This window comes from Peromyscus californicus, unplaced genomic scaffold, assembly GCF_007827085.1.
Source record: "Peromyscus californicus insignis strain IS unplaced genomic scaffold, ASM782708v3 Scaffold_20__1_contigs__length_68692818, whole genome shotgun sequence".
Classification (NCBI taxonomy): domain Eukaryota; kingdom Metazoa; phylum Chordata; class Mammalia; order Rodentia; family Cricetidae; genus Peromyscus; species Peromyscus californicus.
In genome coordinates, this window is record NW_026294503.1 from 62085191 (window position 1) to 62104292 (window position 19102).

The 19102-nt window shown below is 47.4% G+C and overlaps 1 protein-coding gene across 13 annotated transcripts in view; it reads left to right on the forward strand.

The window, feature by feature from the left end:
- The window catches only part of Pced1b (PC-esterase domain containing 1B), a 136624-nt gene extending 118637 nt beyond the window's left edge, over positions 1 to 17987 (forward strand). For 9 of the 13 annotated variants that reach the window (XM_052748781.1, XM_052748786.1, XM_052748787.1 and 6 more), the window contains 2 exons: positions 5788 to 5976; positions 16344 to 17987. In XM_052748781.1, coding sequence (XP_052604741.1) covers positions 16406 to 17704 — 1299 coding nt within the window. In that variant the 5' untranslated portion in view covers positions 5788 to 5976; positions 16344 to 16405 and the 3' untranslated portion in view covers positions 17705 to 17987. Of the gene's footprint in view, positions 1 to 5787; positions 5977 to 6142; positions 6239 to 16343 lie in introns of all 13 variants that reach the window. The other 4 variants (XM_052748779.1, XM_052748778.1, XM_052748782.1 and 1 more) reach the window with 4 other exon arrangements.
- Positions 17988 to 19102: the final 1115 nt, after the last annotated feature.

The window sequence follows — 19102 nt, forward strand, 5'->3', positions numbered from 1 at the left end:
AGGTTTGTTTTGCAGTATGAGGATTGAACCCAGGACCCCATGCATGCTAGGCAAACATTCTACACATTCTACGCCTGAGCCCCAGCCCCAGCCCCTCACAAGTCTTCATATACTACTAGAGGACACAAATTACTTATTATTCAGATGTACTTTTGTTTTGTGAGGCACAGTCTAAACATGTAGGTTTGGCTGGCCTGAAACTCATTATATAGACCAGGCTGGCCAAACTTTCAGTAATCCTCCTGCCTCTGCTTCTCAGTGCTGAGGTTGTTACAGACATTTGAGTATTCGTATGTACTTAAAATTACAAATTGCAAATTCTTTGAAGAGACATAACTAAAACCATGTAGGTTACTATATTCACACAAGCAAAAAAAACATGGCTTTTGATTTGCTAAATTTGGCCATCACTTAAAGGTAGCCGAGCGTAGGTCTGAATGCAAACACCTGTTATCGGAAGTAAATGCATCTGTATGTAAACATTGAATGGGCTGATTTCTGGTCCATTCACAGCACTCCATTCCTCAAAGAGAAGAAAAACGACTGTTCCTTCCAATAGAGAAGGTGGGTGAAGTAGATAAGCTTCAATTATTCTGTGGCTGGAACTAATAAAGGGTTGTTGATGCTGAAGAAACACTATTGGGCTGGGTGCAGAATGATTGCCAAACGTGTGAGGCTATAGGTTCCATATCCAACACCACCAAAAAGGAGGGAGAAAAGCACATTATTTTTGCTCTTACATTAAAATATGTCCCACTATGTGATTAAAGTAATTAATTAATTATTGTTTTTCTGTACTTGGATTCAGGTTAACCATGACTTTAAGTAAAGTATGACTTTGTAACATAATTCTACATTAATGGAACCCAAAAAGCAGATCCCCTCAGCTGGAAAGGTGGCTCAGAAGTTAAGAGTGCACACTGCTGTGGCAGAAAACCTGAGTTGGGTTCCCAGCACCCATGCCATGCCACTCACAACCACCTGTAACTCTAGCTCCAGCAGATCCGATGCCCTCTTCTGGCCTCCATAAGCACTGCACTCATGTGCAAAAACCCATACCCACACACACATGCATACACATTAATAATAAGAATAATAATCCTTTAAAATCCCTGCAGAGGCAGGTGGATCTCCAAAAGTCTGATGCCGGCCTGATCTACATATGGAATATGGCAAGCTAGAGCTACATAGTGAGACTTTGTCTCAAAACAAACAAAAAAATAATAAAAAATAAAAAAAAAACCTCACAAATGGCTGGGTGTGGGAATGCACTCTAATCCCAACACTCAAGAGGCAGAGCAGGTGAATACAGTGAGTTCAAGGCCTGCTCTATACCTGCACCCACCTTGCTGAGGCAGACCAGAGAAAAACCAAAGAACTCAGCCAGCAGACTTAGTGAATGGTCCCGTCTTGTTGCTTGGCAGGTACAGCCAGTCTCCCCACCCAGGAGGAGCATTCCCGTTTACTGGGTTGTTCCCACAAGCATACAAGCCCGTGGGAGTAACTTACCAACTCAAAGAGAGAATGAAGAGATGGTCCATGGGGAACAGCATGGAGATCTTTTATTGTACCCCTATGGACATGCTGTCTGGGTTCACTTTCTCATTCAATCCTTGCATTCACATAGTAGTTATTGATGCCACCGTTTTACAAATGAAATAGTAGATTCAGAAGGATTCAGTGACCACCAAGGTCATGGAACCATATGTGACTCCATGAGGTTTAACAGTCTGTTGGCCCCAAAGCCAGATGATCTCAAGTTCATAGTCCACGACATCCTAGTTTTTCCCTCCATCCACAGCACCGGTGCATGTGAAGTCAGCCAATCACTGTGAGCATATGTTTCAGTGCCCTCCACACAGAAGAACACAGGCCCTAGACCAACGAGAGTCCCTGGACTGGGTTTCCACAGGATAGCTGCTTCTGCATCTTGCTCCAGGCCGTCACTTGTCTGAATGGCTCTACCACTGAACAATATTGTCAGCCCAGTAATAGGTTGGGTTTTTTTTTATGTTTGGTTGCTTGGTTTTTTCAAGAGCATTTCAATTATTTGAACATTTGGAACAATCTGAATGATTAGTTTTACCAAAGGAATTTTGCAGTTTAACATCTGTTCAGTTTGGCCTTCATCTATCAGGGAGAGGGGGCAGTGGAACCAGGACAGTCATGTGCTACACCCTGAAGAGTTCCTTTGACCCTTAGGGACCTACACTTAGGCAAACCCAGGATTTTTTCACTTTGCCATAGAAAAGAATTTCAAGACAAGATGGTATGAAGTAGAGTTGAAATTTACTAAGAGACTTTTTGTTTGTTTTCTTCGAGACAGGGTTTCTCTGTGGAGCCCTGGCTGCCCTGGAACTCACTCTGTAGACCAGGCTGGCCTTGAATTCACAGAGATCCGCCTGCCTCTGCCTCCTGAGTGCTGAGATTAAGGTCGTGTACCACCACTGCCTGGCAAAAGACATTTTTAATGTGGATCTTTAGCATGGGGGTAATGCAAAGAGATGCTCAGGGGCAGAATAAGATACACCCAAGTATAGGTATAGACTTCTCAGGAGAGTCACTCTTGATGGTTTTGCTAGTCTTATTTTACTGTTTTATGTGTATGAGTGGTTTTGCTTGCATACATGTGTATGTCCATGTGCATGCCTGGTGCCCTTGAAGGTCAGAAGAGTGTGTCAGATCCTCTGGAACCGGAGTTACAGATGGTTGTGAGCCAACATGTGGGTGCTGGGAATCAAACCCAGTCCTCTGCAAGAGCAACAAGTGCCCTCAACCGCTGAGCCACCTCTCAGCCCACCCCTGATTGTTTGATTGTATTCATCTCTATGTGTTCGTGTCTGAGCGTGTGTGTGTGTGTGTGTGTGTGTGTGTGTGTGTGTGTGTGTGTGTGTGTGTGTGTGTGGAATCTGAGGGTCAGTGTTGGGTATTTTCTTTTCCTCAGTCTCTGCCCATCTAGATCTTCTTTCACTGCCCCTGAGCTGACTGTTCGGCTGGCTGACCAGAGATCCCCACCCCACCCCACCCCCATCTCTGCCTCCCGGCACAGCCAGGCCCGGTGCTGAGAGCTGAACTCGGGTCCTCGTATCTGTGCAGGCACTTTACCAACCCAGCCATGTGCCCAGCACCTGCATTGCTGCATTGTCTTTACGGTGACTGTGTATATGGTTCGTGATTTTCTATGTATTGCTCGGAGAATGTAAATTCAAAGGCTTCAAGGGTAGAGAAATTCCTTTCGCAAACAGAATCATAAGGTATATGATATTGTTCAGGTTTAGGAATGAGAGTGAGGTTTTACATACGTTAACTCGAGGTCATAGATCCTTTTAGCTGTATATAAGCACGGTCTGTTTACCGTCTTCGACATACCTGTCTGTGATGCCTCAGGAAAACACATATTGTCTCTGCACACAACTTTGGCTTTATTGGTGGCCTGGAGTTTCCTGATTGTCAGCAGGATAATTGTTGCTATACGGAATCCCTTCAGCTATGGAATATCTGTGTAGAATGTTCCCGATAGAATAAGTAGTCGTGGGATTTGGGAACACTGAGACTCACTGCAGAGTCTTATGTAGCTCGGGCTCACTTCAGACTCCTTAGGGAGTCAATGTCAAGGATGACCCTGATTTCCGATCCTTACCTGCAGTTCCCTATTGCTGGGATTCCATGCATGTCGTACAGTTTCTTCGGGGGCGGGAGGGGAGGGGGGACAGAAGCTAGGGCTTCATGCACGGTAGGCAAGTGCTCTGCCAAGTGAGCCACACCCCAGCCCTCTTGTACCCTTTGGAGAACTAAACAACCTAATTGAAATATGGTTAACACGGGCAGTGCACCCCACCTGGCAGCAGAGATGACCCCTGTGCAGTCGGAAGGACTCCATCAGGTGACAAGGCATTGAAGATCTGCAGAGTTTCAGTTTCACCATCTGCCAAGTGCGGATGACAGGAGCCGCTCTAGCCAGGAAAGGAGAGGCGTGGGAGGAAGTACGTTTTAGGTTGACGAGGCTGAAGCATTCGATAGGGCCAGAGCAGCTGTTGACATGGGTTGACATGGTTGACATGGAGGCTGAAAGCAAGTAAATCAGTGGCTCTCAGGGACCCGCCTTTTAAATAGAAAGCGTGTAAACATGACGACCATTTGCATCTACTCCTGTTCTCTGGGCTCCTGATTGCAGAAAACCTGGAACCCTCCCCAGTTCCTTCTCACAGTGCGGGGACGTGCTGACACTCAGGTCTTGGAAACATTTGAAACTCGTGTACAGAACCCAGGTCAGGGCAGAGAGGCCCTCTGGTTACATAATACACTGTTCTGAATCTTAGAACACTCAGGTTATGAGTTGGGTTCCAGACCGAAGCCCTGTCTGGAGACACGGTAATGATTGCATTACAGTTCATTAAAACCTAGAAAGCAATTTGGCCAAGATGAAAAAAAAAAAATTTAGGCAAGATAAGAACATGCAGAATGTTTAATTAAATTTATGTGTAATTAAATTTCAAGGTACATGTGGGGCAGTTGACATAAAATATTTTCCAGGAAACAACAAAGAAGTCACTTTGTAGAGCAACTTACCTATTACATAGTAGTGAGAAAATAAAACCCAGAGCAAAGCATGGAGGGTGTGGGCAGAGGATCTTCGGTTGTTTGGGCTTGAGACAGGTTCTCCCTTTATAGCCCAAGCTGGCCTGGGCTTTTGGAACAATCCTCCTGCCTCTGCCCTCCTGAGTGCTGGGACTGTAAGCATGTGCCACCACACTTGGCTCATTGCCGAATCTGCTTTGTTCCTTCCTTGATACTGTTTATCATAATAGAAGCTGGAAACTGGGGCCATAGCTCAGAGGTAGAGGGCGGGGCCTGAGTTACACACACACACACACACACACACACACACACACACACACACACACACGCACACACATTCTAATGCTCTACTTCGAAGTGTTTAAAGCGCCTACTAAAAGTTCACTATTTTCAGAAAAAAAAAAGCTTTTTTTTTTTAAAGAGTTTCTCCTCCTTGTCTTTTCTGATTCATTTCCTCCTTCTTTCATCTCGGTATTTGGTAGGGGAGGTGAGAGCCCCTCCCCCAAATGAGATCATTCCAACCAGAACCCAAGGCCAGCCAGCGGCTTATCAGTTGAATCACAGGTCCTTGTCTTTCTAAACAGTTGACAGTTTCCAGTGGGAGCCTGGGAGAGGAGGTAGCCGGGACTTGTGCTGGCTCTGACCTTTTCCTCATTTACCTGGCTGGAGCTGCAGTCACAGGGCTGTCTGCTTCCGGACAGCCTCGGGCCCATATTCCTACTCCCAACTGTGGAGGGCCTGTCCTCCCACCACAGGGCTGTACGAAGATCAGGACAGAAGCTGGGAGGCTGGGTTGTAAACAGAGCCCCCCTACACACACACACACACACACACACACACACACACACACACACACACACACACACACACACACACGATCCTTGGCTACTAAACAAGAGAAAGGAAAGGGAGAAATCTCTCTTACCGCACCCCCAATCTCTTTCTCCAATCCCTCCCCCCTACTTCTAATACTTTCCGAATTGTATCCACCACACCTGAATAACAAAAGCCGAGGAACTGAACCGTTAAAAAACAGGAAGGGTCAAGATATAGTTACATTCAAATTACTGAGAAAGGCAAAGATGCAAACAAATTCAGAGCCAGATTTCCACTTCATGTTTCGTCTCCGTTGATGGCACAGTCTTAAACCTCGGCCATTACTCCTCCTAAAGCAAGAAAGCAAATGCGGTATCCTGTCATTTGCCCCAGAGGCCACCGGAAATGGCATCACCTCCCCAGACACTGGCTTGTGAAAGTTCCAGCACCCAGCGTTGAACTTCTTTCCCTTGAAGACAGTCTGGGCCTTTCTGATCTTCAGCCAGGAAAGGACTCTATCTAGGGAAGAGATCTGGAATCAACAGAGAGACGTATACAAAAAATCACCAGGGGTTTCAATGAGTAAGTACCTCCCAGCTTTCTTGTTTTCTTTTGCTAATGGGTCTCTTATCGCCCAGGATGTCTTCCTACTCCCTATGTAGCTGAGAAAGACCCTGAGAGATTACAGGGCTCTGCTTCCTATTTTCTTTTAAATATAGATTTAAATTTTCTGACTGTCTTTTCTCAGATCCCTACCGTTACAAGTCACTGGGCAGATAGGGGATGGGACTCCAGCCACCGGACTTGGTGGCACCAAAGGAGGAGCTGCTAGTGGTGTAGACTGGTAAACAATTAAATTTCTTTTTTTTTTTTTTTAAAAAAAAGGTGCAAGGAAACAGCCAATTCAGTGTTGAAGGAAAGAGGATGTACAGAGTCTATTTATTGTCTGTGCAATCTTGTCTGTGGTGGTTGACCACAAAGGCTTGGCATTCCAGCCCTGCTTTTCATAAGCGTGTGACGGCAGGAGGCTCAGTCCATCTTTCAACCTTGATTTTTGAATAATGTGTAAATGAATAAAATGAAAAATACCTGTTTCATAAGTTTCTTAAGAGGAGCACATGGATAAGCAAGTAAAACACTTAACTAGCACCCCAAGAGTCTAAATAAGGTTACCCAATTGGTGTTGTAAAACAGCTGGTTAAATACTTCATTTCACTGCAAATAATAATAATAAAGCTAGCTAACATCTGAGTGGTGGGAATGGAACCAGATAAACTCCAACCCTGTTTTGTTTCCTCGTGGAAAATGTAAAGTTGTGTACAAAATAGTTTTTCCAGCGGAGAATAACAAGGAGGAAACGGCATGCAAATTTTTCTTTCTAGATAATTTTACTTCCCTTCTTTTCATTTCAGCAAATATTTATAGCTGGAGTTAAAAGCTTTGGGTTCTGAAACCCTGTTTCTACCCCCAAGAAAGGAAACCTACCTATGCCCCAAGCCTATCTAATCTCTCAGAAGTTGCCCTCAATACCAGGCCGGTTCTGGCTTTGGTAGCTGAGCAACCTTGGGCGATTTTGTGTAACCTCTGCGTGCCTCTGTTGGTTTCTGTCAGCAGAGGTAACTAAAGGCTGAGCTGTGAGAACCCAACAGGCCGGCCAGCAGAGTGGGTGGCTCTCTGGAAAGAGGCAGAAGTGAGGGTGCACCGTGGAAGACACTAAGACCAGAGGACTGCAGGAACGCTTGGGACACGGAGGCAGGAGGCGCTTGTGTCTGAGGAGAGCCTGAGTGACAGGGCCTGTTAACTGCTACAGCAGACCAAGCGTTAAGGAGTGGGGCCCTTGGAGGAAGGCGAGGCCTGTCTGAAGGCCAAGCAGGAATTTCTGACAAAATTGACTTCCAGTCAATGAGTAGATCTTAAGAAACAGATCCCAGCAGGGGGCGGGGTGCACGCCTTTCGTCCCAGTACTCAAGAGGCAGAAGGCAGGCAGATCTCTGTGACTTTGAGGCTACAAAGTGAGTTCCAGGACAGGCAAGGCTACCCGGAGAAACCCTGTCTCGAAAAAGAAAAAGAAAATAAAAAAAGAAAAGAAACAGATCCCATGATCTCACACCCACAAATGGGGGGGGGTGTGTGTGTGTGGATAATGAAGAAAAAAAATTAGCCATGCAAACTAAGCTAAAACAGAAGTAAAAGTGAACAGTGCTCAACTTCTGAAAACGTTGCGAAATCCTAAAGTATATTTTCAATATACATGTGTATCTACCTTACATATATAACAGTGGAATGTATAACCAATCTGTTATAATCTATATGATATATGATTAACATTAAAATACAATTTGCTTGCCTCTGCCTCCCAAGTGCTGGGATTAAAGGCGTGTGCCACTGCTGCCCGCCTGGGCTACAGAATGAGTTCCAGGAAAGGCGCAAAGCTACACAGAGAAAACAAAACAAAACAAACAAAAAATTCAGTTTGGTATATAAATGTAAGGTAGATGCACACATCTTGCCTACCATGCATCAGACCCTGGGTTGGATCCCCCACGACCACCTTCCCCCAAACCACGCCCCCCCCAAATAAATAAATAGTAATAGTTGAGTTGAGCTACATTCAGGCTATCATTTTAAGGATTTTTTCATGTTTCAAGAATGGTGACAACAGCCATTTATGAAAAATAAAAACAAGTTGACACAGCTTTTTGGATGGGATGTATTTCCACCCAGTCATATGTCCACCCAGTTTCCATCCAGAATTGAAGCTCTGGACACACGTTAGAGCAGGTTGCCTTGGTCCCAGGCCACACCAATATTTACCTTGAGGAAGACTGTCCAAAGGTCGGGAGGGAATGGTCTTAGGAATTGTCACAATTTGGTGTGAGGATAAAGAACCCTGGAGAATTTGGAAGGCTATTGTTATTCCTCCCTTCCCCCACTAAAGAACTTTACCCACCTGAATGCCTGGAGCTGAGGAGACACTGGGGGTGGGGTGGGGTGGAGAAGGGGTTATTTATAATGTGGCAGCATTTTGCTAGCCATCAACTATTTAGGAAATCACTAGTCACTCACTAGGCTCCCCGCCCCTCCAGGCCACAATGCCCGAGGCTGGGAGAGTGCAGATCTGGCCGGGATCTCCAGCTGATCTTACCCCAGGGCCGAATCCCGGGCCCTCCCACTCAGCCTGGTGGCTTTATTGCCTCAATTCTGAGTCATCTGCATACAAATAGTATTGATAAGGTGATGGGTGGTCCTTTGTCTTCCTCCTCCTCCTCCTCCTCCTCCTGCCTGGGTCTAGGGAAGAGAAGCCATTTACAATCTGGCTCGGACCACGGGCAAAAGCCAGAACCAGATTATCTAGAGCAGAGCAGGGACTTGCTCCAAGGCTTAGGGGTGACTGAAGCCAAGGTGGAAGGGAGTCTGGAGAACTGCTGAGGGGGCCTTGAGAAAGACGGTCTTTGGAGGGAAGCCCTGGGAGAGGACAGGACCCCGCAGGCCCGGGGCTCCGGTGGGCGCTGCAGAAGTGGCGGTCAGCAGCCACTGCGAAGGTCAAGAATCGGCCTTTGAAAGGAAGCCAAGAAGCCACTGGTGACTTACTGACAAATGTCTTCGGGTTTGATGCGATTGGAAGCCAAGTTAAAGCCCGAGGAGGAGTGAGTGGGAGGAGAGGACCGGACACAGGCTGTGCAAAGAGCGCTTTAAAAAATGTGGCCTTGAAGGCCAGGCAGTAGGACAGACAGGCCGGGAGGTGGAGCCAACAAAGTTACCTTTTTTTTTTTTTTTTAAGCAGGGAGAAATTAGGAGGGTGGGAGCTCACCTTAGGACGAGTGACTGAAAGGCAGAAGGCAGGGTTAGTCCACTCAGGGGAGGAGATAGGTTGAGGATGTAGAAAGCTCCCGGCGCGACTTGGCTGTTGGCCTTCTTCCCCAGAAGGAGGTAGGTGGTGTCTGCCTTTGCACTCGGTGGGAAGGGGGACCTCGAGGTCGGGGGATCGGGGGCTTCGGGTCCTTGGGTTGTTTGCTCTGGAGTGGGGCTTAAAGGGGGTCCGCTGTCCTGCAGGCGGGACTAAGCCTTTGAGAGGCCGGGGTATCCTCTTATCCTCGCAGGGGGGGAAACCGAGGCTCGGAGAGATGGGCCTCCAGCCTGAGACCAGTACGGCACTGTGTCTTTGAGGTGAAAGCCAGGTTGCCAACTCGGGACTTTTTCCTAACCCTGTTAGACAGATTATAGGTGCAGTTGAAATAATGACTCGGGATGGTAATGCTAAAAATGTGCAAAGCTGTATGCGATTGAAATCAAACTTTTATGAATTGTTTAAAAAGATCCAAATGGGAACCTGGCGGCGGTGGCGGCGCACGCCTTTAATCCCAGAGGCATGCAGATCTCTGAGTTCGAGGTCAGCCTGATCTACAGAGTAAGTTCCAGAACAGCCAGGGCAGAGAAACCCTGTCTCTAAAAGAAAAAAAAAATGGCCCAAAGGTTATCTTTTTCTCTAAAAAGTGTCTGCATAGCAAGTATTAAGGACCTCCACTTTGTTCTTTTTTTTGTTTTGTTTTGTTTTTTGTTTTTCGAGACTGGGTTTCTCTGTGTGGCTTTGCACCTTTCCTGGAACTCGCTTTGTAGACCAGGCTGGCCTCAAACTCAGAGATCCGCCTGCCTCTGCCTCCCGAGTGCTGGGATTAAAGACGTGCGCCACCACTGCCCGGCTCCACTTCGTCCTTAAAATTTCCCCGTGTGTTTCTTTCAGTAGCCCATCAGATTTATATTAGACTATTCATGGGGGGAAACATGGTGCTTTAAGAGTTTTTTAAGCGTATAGCTTTTCAGACTCACAGTCTTTTTCGGAATTCTTCCATTGCTGTTTGTGCCGTTGAATGTTCTGGGGAGGGATGATACAGGCCCGCTCCCAGTGTGTCCACCTCAACTCATGCCTAAGCCGGATTGGTTGTCACCGCCACCGGGAACCCCCTTAGAAGGCTGGCCAGGCATCACTGCGATATGTCACAAGTGTCAACCAAGTTAACTATGCTGAGTGACAGCTGTCAAGGCCCGGACACACCCTGGAAACGACCTTTTTCCTCATTAGGCTGCAGGGCTGAGGCCTATGAAGCCAGGTGATGCATCACCTGGCCCGGGAGGGGTGAGATGGGTTTCCTTCCCTGTGGCTACCTGGCCGCGGTGTCTTTATGTTGCCACTTACCACAGTATTTCACAATAATTTTATACATCTGGTTTGGCCCTAAAGCCATCTTTAAAATATTGCTCCTCCCACTTTTGGTGTTGTGGAGAGTAGATACCTCACTTACTTGCCCCAAATCAAGTCCGTGGCGAGTTCTCAGTCCAGAGTCCAGAATGCAGTGGCAGGCCCTCCTCCGGAGCCGGTGGTTGGTAGGCCCCGTCCAGTCTAGTGTGGGCCCATTGCAGGCCATATGATTTTTGACAGATTTAGTTCAACTTAGAAAACTAAACAGTTACCAAAAACATAGTCAAAAGGCGAGTTCCTGAGAAATAATTTTCTTGTCTGTACGCGCATTGTCTTAAAATTGAAGGGGAGCTTGGAAAAGTCAAAAATAATGGTTTGCGCTGGGCATGTTTAATCTCAGCACTCGGGATGCAGAGGCAGGCAGGTCTTCATGTTCAAGGCCAGCATGGTCTATATTATCAAGTTCTAAACCAACCATGCTACGTAGTTTGACCCTGTCTCAAAACAAAATAGAGCTGGGCGGTGGTGGCGCACGCCTTTGATCTCAGCATTCGGGAGGCAGAGGCAGGTGGGTCTCTGTGAGTTCGAGGCCAGCCTGGTCTACAGAGTGAGTTCCAGAACAGACTTCAAAGCTACACAGAGAAACCCTGTCTTGGAAAAAAAAAAAAAAAAGATAGATAGATAGCTAGAATCCCTCAATGCCTTTAAAGGGAAAGGAGCTGTATATAGTCCTAGTGCAATGTTACAGTGGGTATTTAGTCAGATGCATGAAACTATTAAACTAGTTACAAATTTTACCTGCTAGAAATCGAAGCAGCATCCTAATTGTCAGGCCTGCCTGTCTTTATGTTCTAAGACATCTCTGTCGGATCTCCAGAGCCACTGGCCTAATTCCTTGTCATTCTTCCAAAAACTAACCTAATTACTACACAACACTGATTAATGAAAAAAAATGATCTGGGTTTGTTTGGGGATGGCTGTAAAGTAACAGTCTAAGATTTATAATTCATGCCTCGTGGAGCTACTGAAAAATTAATTGTCCCCAAATGGAGAAATACAAGCAAATTGCTTGAAAGTCATTTTTTAAAAATAGCGGTCGCCATTATTAATGCATATTTCTCCCACAACTTTAGAGGCCCAGATCTTGCAGCGAAGCAGATTTGGGGAATCAGGGGAACTTTTTAAGCGTGGAATTGTAGGCCTTGTACCCCTCTACCTCCACCCTGACTCCTTCAGCAGCCTTGGGTGCTTCTGCGCACATCCCCTTGCAGGGTCAGCCCCCCCTTATCTGTCCTTGGCAGCCTTTGCTTATCTCTCCCCTGGAGGGAAGAGACCAACTCATTTTAAGTTTTTGAGCAATCCACCTTTGGCGCCTTGTGCCGGGATTACAGATGTTTACCACCGACACGCCATCTGAGACTGCTCTTTTTTGTCCCTGGTTTTGGAGCACAACAGTTGACTCACTGTGTCCCCTCCTAATGAAATGAGTCCATCAGATAGCTCCCAAAACTAATAAGGGAGCTTATTGCTCTAGCCTGGCTATATTCTAGTCCCTTTTTGTTTCAGTTTTATAAATAAGAACCCGGAACTGGAAGTTGCTGGCCTTTAGTGTCGGAGAGCATTCAGTCTTTCTACCTTGGTGTTCTCTCAGTCCACTAAACATGTCATTTAGGTTTGGGCATGTCTTGGGTGGCCTCCTAGCACAATCAACCCTTTCCCATGGGGACCAGGCAGAGGGTGTCTGACTTTGTCCATCTGGTTGTTGAGCGCCCCCCCACCCCTTGTCTTGGCTTCAGCTGCCTACTGGAATGCTCTTCCCCTCCCTTTCTCCTAGATGCTATCGGCACCTTCCCCTGGAGGACAATGGCTAATTCTTGCAGGCAGTTTTGCTTGACTTGGGGCCAGGTGGTGGGTGGGTGGGGGCAGCATGTGGTCCAAGGTTCCCTGGTTGAAATGCTGGGAACCACACCTTCCCATGGGGCAGCGTTTGGATTTTTTTACTGGTTTATGCTAATACCTGGTTTAATATTTGTGTCTTTTGGCTTGAGATTGAATGATGAGATATGGTACATTCATTCTCTCCACCCCTACCCACAATTACACACAACCCCGGTAGCAGAGTAGATAGCTGCCTATGAATAAAGCGAGTAAATCTTAGCTCCATCCTTTCTATAAGATAGGAGTGGGGAGAAAGATCTCTTAAGTAGGCCACCTTAAAGTGGCATCCGAGAGTTGTTCCGTAAACATCGGCATTATATTGAAAACCCTCCCCTTTCATCATCTCCTTTGGTTTTGTGGAACCCCGATAACAGATGAACAGTTTTCTCCCCCTTTTCGGATGGCTAAACTGGTGTTCTGTAGCTTGCTCACTGAGAATCACTAACTCATACTGGTACTTAAGAACAATGCTTGGCAGGCATTGTTCTAAGTTCTTTACATTTGGGCTGGAGAGTTGGCCCAGGTGGAGAGCACTGCTGCTCAGACCCCAGCAGCAGCCACATCTGGCTGCTCGAAACTGCCCTGAGCTCCAGCTGCAGGGACTCTGACACTCTCTACTGGACCCCGGGAGTGCCTGCCTACATACAAGCATAAACAGAGTATCTGAGCACACTACACTCAATCCCCGCATCAAATTGACGTGAGTACTGTAGTCCTATTTCACAGAGAGGCTAAGTAACTTAGCTGCAAAGAGCTGGCAAGCAGCGCCAGGGTCCCACCCCACTACTGTGGCTCCAAAGCAGTGTTCTTCTCTAGCACGTTTTTTCTTGTTTTGTCCTAGGCTGGCCTTGAACTCCTGGTCCTCCTTGTCTGCCTTGCTGTATGGTATTACAGGCTTGCACCACCACACCTGAGACTTATATTATGACAGTTATCAGTGAGGTTCTCCCTTCCCTCTCCTTTTATTTTTATTTTTTTTCTTCTTTTAATATTTTGAGACAGGGTCTTAACTATGTAGACCAGGCTGGCCTAGAACTTAATGGCAATTCTCCTGCCTCTGCCTCCCAAGTGTTAGCATTATAGTCCTGTACTACCAAGCCTAGTTTATCAGTGTTTCTAAGGTCAGAGGACAAATACTGTTTACCTCATGTTCTCTCTCTTCCTCTCTCCCCACTCCCTTTTTGAGACAATGTCTCACATATACCAGACTGGCCTGGAACTCACTAAGTACTCATAGATGACCTTCCTACCTCTGCCTCCCAAGTGCTGAGGTTACGGTTTGCGCCCCCACTCCAGGTTCTGCGGGGATGGGGATGCCGCCTCTGGCTCTCCGTTTGCTAGGTGAGCTCCCTAAGTACCTGAGCCTCATCTCCAGCCCTGCGCATTCTTTACTTAATGTGTTATCTTGTTGCGCCAGGGTGATGAGCTATTATTGTTAAACTTTTTTTGTTTTCCTTTTGGTTTTGTTGAGACTGAGTTTCACTGTGTGTAGCCTTGGCTGTCCCCAGAACTCATTAAGTAGACCAGGCTGGATAGATACCCACCTGCCTCTCTCCCGAGTGATGATGGGATTAAAGGTGTGCCGCCTCTCCCTGTGAAACTTCTCTTTTGATAGCGATATTTTGCCTGTTCTGTAGTACAGCCGTAACATTTTAATTTGTTAGCTGGGCCTGGTCCAGCACTCCGGCAAGTAGAGGCAGACTGATCTCTGAGTTCTTCAAGGTCAGCTTGAGCTACATCGTGAATTCTAGGACAATCAGGGCTCCATAGTGAGACCCCATTTCCAAAAAAAGTTCCAGATGTAGTGGTGCACGCTTTTAACACCAGCACTCAGAGGCTAAGCTGGAATGGTCAGGAGTTTGAGGCCAGCACAGAATATACCTTTTCTAAAAAAATACCGATTTACCAGTCAGTAGTGGCGCACGCCTTTGGTTTTTTAATCCCAGCACTTATGAGGCAGAGGTAGGTGGATCTCTGGGAGTTCAAGGCCAGCCTGGTCTACAGAGCAAGTTCCAGGACAGCCAGGACTATACAGAGAAATACTGTTAAAAAAAAAAACAGAGAAAAAATAATTATTTACAGTTTAGTGCCAGTTATCCACCCATGCCTGTAATGTTTACAGTGTACATTACCTTAGAGCTCTCAGAGTCATGGTGGGTTTCACTGGCTTTCACATGGCTAACGTGGCTTCTGTGCCCCTGGCTGGTTATAGTTTGAAGTAGAATTGAAATGTGATTCTACCTGCTAATGGTCCCAGGAGATGCATCCTAAGTGACAGGATCCCACAACATAGCCATGACTGACCTGGAGCTGGCCATGTAGACCAGACTGGCCTTTAACTCACAGAGATCCTCCTGCCTCTGCCTCTGCAACCCTGGGATTAAAAGGCGTGTGCAACCACCGCCTGGCCTTAATTTGAGATTTTGAAGATAAGTTCCACACCTGTCAGCATTTCATCCAAAGTGTTTGGAAAGGCCAAGCCTTTTCTCTACTTCTTAGCTTAGCCCCCGGGGACATGCAAACTAACCAAGAGACAGATTGGCAGGAGAATAGAAAAACAGTTTTGATATTTACATGCAAAGAAAGGCATGGAAGAAAAGTGAAACAATGTAAGTCATTAGAATATTTCCTATGGTTGTAAATGCAGAGGACAGAACCTAGAGCTTTCTACAAGTGAGGACTCTATCCCCAGAACCCTTTTTTTTTTTCTTCTTCTTCGAGAGCTGAGGACCGAACCCAGGAGCGCTCAACCACTGAGCTAAAGCCCCAACCCCCCCAGAACCCTTTTTATTCCATTTATTTGTTTGTTTGTCTGTTGTTGTTGGAGACAGGGTTTCTCCGTAGTTTTGGTGCCTGTCCTGGATCTCGCTCTGTAGACCAGGCTGGCCTCGAACTCACAGAGATCTGCCTGGCTCTGCCTCCTGAGTGCTGGGATCAAAGGCGTGCGCCACCGGCTTTTTTTTTTTTTTTTAAGGATGTGGGTGGCATTTGGGGGTGGGGTATATACACACGCATGCGCAAACACGCACATGCACTCTCAAGTGTGGAGACCGGACATCAGTGATGCAGATCAGTGATGCGTACCTTCCTCTTTTTTTTTTTTTTTTTTTTAAAGAAAACATGTAATATTTGTCTTTCTGGGTCTGAGGCATTTCTTCCTCTTGTTATTTATTCTCTGCCTCCCACCCCCCCCCACCCCCCACGCACATTCATTTCTTTATTGAGACAAGCTTTCCCTACGTACTGTTGGCTGGTCTGGAACTTGCTAGGCCCAGCTAGCCTTTTGAATTCGCAGAGTTCTGCCTGCGCCGGCCTCCTAAATCCTGGTGTTAAAGGCAGCCACCTCCCAGGCACAGCTGCCCGCCTTATATTTTGAGAGCGGTTCTCTTACTGAACCGAAAGCCTGCCGTTTTGGCCTAGCCGGGTAAACCTGGGGATCTGCTTGTCTGTGTTGGGGATGTAAGCCTAGATCCTCTGTTAGAACCTTCACCCTCTCAACCATCTCCCCAGCCCAGTGGTTGGGTTTTTAACAAATTAAAGATGGTTTGAGCCTCCAGAAATGGTAATTGTTGGAAGTAACAGGGGAATAGATGGACAGAGCGGAAAGAAGATAAGGCCCAATAGTTGAGATTAAATTGCAGGCCTAAACTTCAGCCAGATCAAGGAGGGTCTGCCCCTGCCCTCTTCCCTACCCAACCCCTCCTCTCAGCCCTCGGTGGCAGCTCCCCAAGCGACCTCCCCCGTCTCTCTCAAGCTTGCTGCCCTCTGCCTAAGGGCGAGCGGGCCCCTCCCAGCGCTCTCTCTTCTGTTTTAGCAGTTCCCAGACCCAGCTTGTGCAAAAGAGGGAGCTAAGAGGCGCGACCGACGCAGGGCATCATGGTTCGCCTGTTGGCCTCAGAAGTGCAGCAGCTTCTACACAACAAGTATGTGGTCGTCCTTGGGGACTCTGTGCATAGGGCGGTGTACAAGGACCTGGTGCTCCTGCTGCAGAAGGACTGCCTGCTCAGTTACAAGCAGCTCAGAATGAAGGGGGAGCTGACCTTCGAAAAGGACCAGCTGATGAAGGGAGGCGAGCTGGACACGCTGCACAACCGCACCGACTACCGCGAGGTGCGCGAGTTCTGCTCCGACCACCATCTGGTGCGCTTCTACTTCCTCACGCGCGTCTATTCAGAGTACATGGAGAGCGTCCTGGAGGAGCTGCAGTCTGGCACACATGCCCCGGATGTGATCATTATGAACTCTTGCCTCTGGGACGTCTCCAGGTACGGGCGGAATTCCTTGAGTAGCTATAGGCAGAATCTGGAGAACCTGTTTGGGCGCATGGACCAGGTACTGCCCAAGTCATGCCTGCTAGTGTGGAACACTGCCATGCCCTTGGGTGACAAGATCAAGGCGGCCTTCCTCCCTCAGAAGTGTAAGGGCCAGGCCCGGATCTCGGTAGCCACCCTGAAAAAAAGAGTGAGGCAAGCCAACTTGTACAGCCATGCAGAAGCAACCAAGCGCTGCTTCGATGTGCTGGACTTAAATTTCCACTTCCGGCAAGCCAAGAAGCACCTGCAGGGAGATGGCGTGCACTGGAATGAACATGCACACCGCAGACTCACCTACATGCTGCTGGCCCACATGGCCGATGCCTGGGGTGTGGAGTTGCCCCAACGACACCCATTGGAAATTGATCCTGTGGACTGGGAAAGTGCAGGCCGGGTAGAGGAATGGCAGCCCCAGGCCAATAGAGGTCCTCAGGCCTTTGCCCCGCCTCCACCTGGGCCTTTTCCCAGGCCACGCCCCCTATTCCCGCCCCCTGGCTTGCCCGTAAGGCCCCCACCCCTACTAGCATGTCCGCTGCCCCCACCTCAGGTGACACCCCCGTTACCCCCATATCCCCAAGATTCCTATTTCTCCTCAGACCATGTTTTCCAGACGGATGAATTCTATATTCATTCAGAGGACCCCGCACCCACCCACACAGGATATACCTTTGAGGGTGACTTTAGTTTTCATCCCCAGCCACCCATGCCCAACTACCGCCCACCCTGTTACCAGCGCCCGGCCCCCGGGGCGCATAGGGGTTTCCAAAGGCGATTAGCTCAGGGCCCCTATATGCCCTGGAGAGGCCGGCCCAGGCGACCACAAAGACATGGCCCAGGCTATGTAGAGTCAAGGCCTCAATAGTCTGACTTGAACCCCATTACCTCTGGATGGGGCTGTGTGATAACTGACCTTCCCTGTTCATTGTCCCAGTCTATACACACTGACCTTGCTAACGTACGCCCAGCGAGTCTGTCTTGGACTTCTCTTTGTTCACTGCTGTTAGAAACGGGCAAGGAAGAGCAAACTGGCCCGCTCCTGTTGCCTGTGGAGGTCTCTTTCCCCTGAGTGACCCAGCAAGCATTCTTACTACCTCCCCCCTCGCTATTCTTGTTGCCTTTTTGTAAAAATAAAATTGAAGTTCAGAGATTGTTTCCAAAAGTGGTTCTGCCTGCTATGTGTGCATGCGTGTGTGTCTGTGTTTTAATGGCGGCCTCTCCTTGCAGTTAAACCAGTAGCTCTTAGAGCAAAGACTGTGTGTCCTTAATGAGTGGTTTTTTGACAGCCTTTTATTTAGTAAACTATTCAAAACAGCTTAAAGGAATTACGAGAGTTCCTGTAAAAGGATCGGAGTCCTCACAAGGAAGAGGCAGAAATGGAACTTTCTGTGTGATTCGATGTTCTCAAAGAATCCTTGGATTTTAGAACTAGAAGAACTAAAGGCATAAATGTTAACATTTGCAAATGGGGAAACTGAGTCCAAAAAAAAGGCTTCATAAGTCTTTCCTACTCCTACTTGTTACTTGTTATTGTTTACATCAACGTGTGTGTGTGTGTGTGTGTGTGTGTGTGTGTGTGTGTGTGTGTGTAGGGAGAGGGTCTCAGGCATCCCAGATCAGCCTCAACTATGAACATGACTTTGACCTTGCCCTCTTGCCTCTGCTTCCTAAGTGCTGAGATTACAGATATACACCACAATGTCTGGCTTATGGGGTACTGGGAATCAAACTCCAGGGCTTCATGGATGCTAAGCAAGCATTCTACCAAATAAGCTATGTCCCGAGCCTCCATTAACACTCTAAGCTCAGGATTGAGGTTTCAGCAGGTGAGTGTCATCTCCAGAAGGGAAGAGTAGGCATGGGACACTGTCACTAGAAATTGTTTGGTGAACAAAAAGCTATGTATGTTAGTTAGATGGGAGGCTTACCTTTGATTTGGTGATCCCATGACTAGTCCTGGTTTATGGATGTGAGGAAATTGGAGAAAGGTAAGCAACACTTAATGGCAATGTGAATTATCATTGTAGAATTATTCTGCAAATTGGAAGGGACCACCTAGTCACAAGCCCTTTTGGGATCAGCTCTGAGAAATGGCCACAGCTAGTATTCTGTAAGACTATTCTGTGAATCACTAAATGTGTTTAAACACTAGGCCCCTTCTCAAATAAAATACTCAACTAAGATACACGTAAAATCTTCTGAGTGATTGGAATTTTGAACCGAGGGATTGGACTGGTTCATAGGTCCCTAGTCCCACCATCTC